General features: G+C 43.6%; 1 protein-coding gene across 1 annotated transcript; it reads right to left on the bottom strand.

Annotated features, from left to right (window-relative positions):
- Nucleotides 1–1912: 1912 nt before the first annotated feature.
- On the bottom strand, nt 1913–2700 carry LOC123666427 (cadmium metallothionein-like). Its single transcript, XM_045600519.1, has 2 exons — nt 2682–2700; nt 1913–2286 (listed from the first exon to the last, which is right to left on the bottom strand). Exons 1-2 carry the CDS (start codon nt 2698–2700, stop codon nt 1913–1915), a joined length of 393 nt encoding a protein of 130 aa, XP_045456475.1.
- Between the last annotated feature and the right edge of the window lie 762 nt (nt 2701–3462).

Consider the following 3462-nt stretch of genomic DNA (forward strand, 5'->3'; position numbering starts at 1 on the left):
ATTCTAATCAGCGGCAGAGTCAGCAGTACCGTGTGCAGTGTCACACAGCAGGCGCTACGAATTGTGGAGAGATGGTGCATAGATAACGAACTCACCGTCAATCCTGGAAAGACGGAACAGGTAATGTTCACTAACAAACGGCAATTGGGGAGCTACAAACCCCCTAGACTGTTCGGTACGGAGCTACAGTTCAGCTCGGAGGTAAAGTATCTAGGAATTATTCTAGATAGCAAACTGAACTGGAGCAAGCATCTCAACAGCAAAATTGACAAGGCTACAATAGCCTTCTGGCAGTGCCGCAGAATGATAGGTAAGAAATGGGGTCTATCCCCAAAAGTCACTCTGTGGCTGTACCAGTCCGTCATCAGGCCAATTATCAGCTACGGTGCTGTGGTTTGGTGGCCGAGAACCAGACTAATCACCGGTGAAGCAAAACTACAACGACTTCAAAGGCTAGCTTGCATGGCGACTACGGGCTGCATGAGGACTACTCCGACAGCCGCCCTGGAAGCCCTACTGAACCTGCCGCCGCTGCACCTGTTTATCCAACAGGAGGCGGGAGCGGCTGCGGTAAGACTCAGGAAGCTAAACCTTTGGAGGAACGTAAAGGTAGCACATACAGGAATACTTGGCGAACTGGCAAACAGGGAACCGCTCGTCGAAGCGGTTACCGACAGGATACCCAAACAGTACGTATTCGACAAAAGATACAGAATACAATTACACGAAGACCCAGGTGAAGGCCTCAACCCTAGGGAGTTAAGAATCTTCACAGACGGGTCGAAAACATCAACAGGTACAGGTTCTGGGGTCTACTCAGAAGACCTGAATATCCACATCTCATCGCCATTAGGAATCCACAACACCGTCTTCCAGGCGGAATGTATGGGAATCATAATGGCAGCAACAGCGATCAAGTCTAGGGAGGTACAGGGTTTTCCAATCCGAATACTTTCCGATAGCAGATCGGTCCTGCAAGCCCTACAGAGCGACATTATGACATCAGGGCTAATATACGAGTGCCATCGAGCTCTGACGAAGGTAAGTGAAACAAACACCATTACCCTTCAATGGATAAAGGGACACAGTGGATCGCGAGGCAATGACGCGGCCGACCGACTGGCGAGGAATGGATCGGAGATGAGGGTCCACGGACCCGAACCCATTCTGCCCCTGCCATTCGGATGGCTGCGCAGCCAGCTGCGACACAACACCAAGGTAATGCACCAAGAATATTGGACAAACCTAACTACCTGCAGGCAGACCAAGGAAGCTCTTCCGACGATCAACCCAGGATTGTCCCGCAAACTTCGTGGTTATGGAAGAGGCCAGCTCCGACTACTGGTCGGGGCGCTTACGGGACATGCCTTGCTTAACAAGCACTTACACAATCTAGGTGTTACAGACAGCCCCCTGTGCAGAGCGTGCCTGGAGGCAGAGGAAACGGCCTCACATATCCTGCTGGAATGCGGTGGTGTGGCGAACTACAGAGCACTACACCTCGGGACACCGAGGTTGCTCCAGGAAGTCGTCGGCAACGTGAAGGGTCTGCTAGGCTTCCTCAAGGAGCTTGGCTGGCACGAATAGTGCCCACCAGCCGATCACGCAAAAAAGGCGCATCAAGACGTCGAGTTGCGGAAAATAGCCCGTGTATTAACAACAACAACAACAACAAGGTGACCAGAGCTCCTGGGGGGATTGGGGATTGGGTCGGCAACGCGCTTGCGATGCTTCTGGTGTTGCAGGTGTCTATAAGCTACGGTAATCGCCTACCATCAGGTGAGCCGTACGCTTGTTTGCCGACATAGTGACATAAAAAAAATATGAATGGGATGTGCTAAAAATATTAAAAATACTAAACACTTTACTTTGACATTCGATAAATTTAGCACTGCAGCGCAGCTGCACAGCATCACTGCAGGACTGCATCACTGCAGCACAGCAACACAATAGCACTGCAGTACAGCAGGACTGCAGCACTGTAGCACTGCAGTATAGCAGCACAGCAGCACAGCAGCAGACTAGTACTGCAGCACAGCATCACTGCAGCACAGCAGCACTGTAGCACAGCGGCATAGCAGCACTGCAGAACTGCAGCACTACAGCACAGCAGCACTGCAGCACAGCAGCACAGCAGCACAGCGGCACAGCGGCACAGCAGCACAGTATCATTGCAGCACAGCAGCACAGCAGCACTGCAGTACAACAGTACAGAAGTACTGCAGCACGGCAACACAGCAGCACGGCAGCACTTACTTTCTTTGCATTTAGTAATTTTTTTTTTCTCTTTATTGGAAAACAAACAGCACAAAGAATACAATTAGTTCATGAGACATTAAAAAAATGATCAAGCCAACAATGTTTCGACTTAAATCTATGAACATGAAAATTATCACTTAGAACACCAACAAATATATTACACAATATATTAAATATAATTGTACATATTACACAATACAATAAAATATAGTTGTACATAGGACATATATATAACATAAAAAAAACAAATGCAAATATATATTATATAAATCGAACACTACTACAAACTGTTTTAAGCATTAATTCATATTTCGCTTAGTTTTTTTTCCCTTTTCAATAAGTATTTGTACTTATTGAACCCACTGCTGAACAAGTCAATTTTGTAATTTTATTTGAACAGGATAACCCCTTCAGACTCTTACCTGACATTTCAGGAACCATTCGAATATAATACGATTTCTTGGTTATTTCTTTATGTTAATAATGATTCAGACTTTAGTAATATTACTGTAAGTAATAAAAATTGAAATTAGTGTTTTTAACTCACTTCCAAAAAAGGAGGACGCTCTAAATTCGATTGTATTTTATTTATGTATTATATATATATTATACGATTTCGATAAAAAAATTTAATCGGAAGGTGTTCCATGTCATTTGGTTCCAATTTTGGTTTAAATTTAATTAAGATCCAATAAGTACTTTTTGAGTTATATCTAATAATGTGTAGGTAGAAGTTTTTAATTTTATATAATTACCAGCTATCGCGACTTCGTTTGCGTGGAATTTAATAAAATAGATATTGTTCAGTTCGCAGAGTTATAAAATAAATAAATTTCTAAAATAAAAGTAACCTAAGTTACTCCTTATCACATCAGCTATCGGGCCAGTGAGAGTCCCCTCCAAAATCGGTCCAGCCGTTTCAGAGATTAGGTGGAACAGACAGAGAGGCTAAAATTGTAAAATATGTTATTTTGGTATATGTACCGTGTATATCATCCATATGCATTTAGTAAAAAGCAGTCATATTACAAATAGACACTCCAATTTTATTTATCTGTATAGATGTATTAATGATAAAATTAAGAAACATACTTCGTCTAGGAGAAACAGAATTTCATTAATTAGGAAAACGCTAACGCTTCGCGAACTTTCGCTTATTCGTGCTGCGTTCTGATTTGAGAATTCCAACTTGTCAATGACGAA

Source organism: Melitaea cinxia, chromosome 26 (assembly GCF_905220565.1).
Source record: "Melitaea cinxia chromosome 26, ilMelCinx1.1, whole genome shotgun sequence".
Classification (NCBI taxonomy): Eukaryota; Metazoa; Arthropoda; class Insecta; order Lepidoptera; family Nymphalidae; genus Melitaea; species Melitaea cinxia.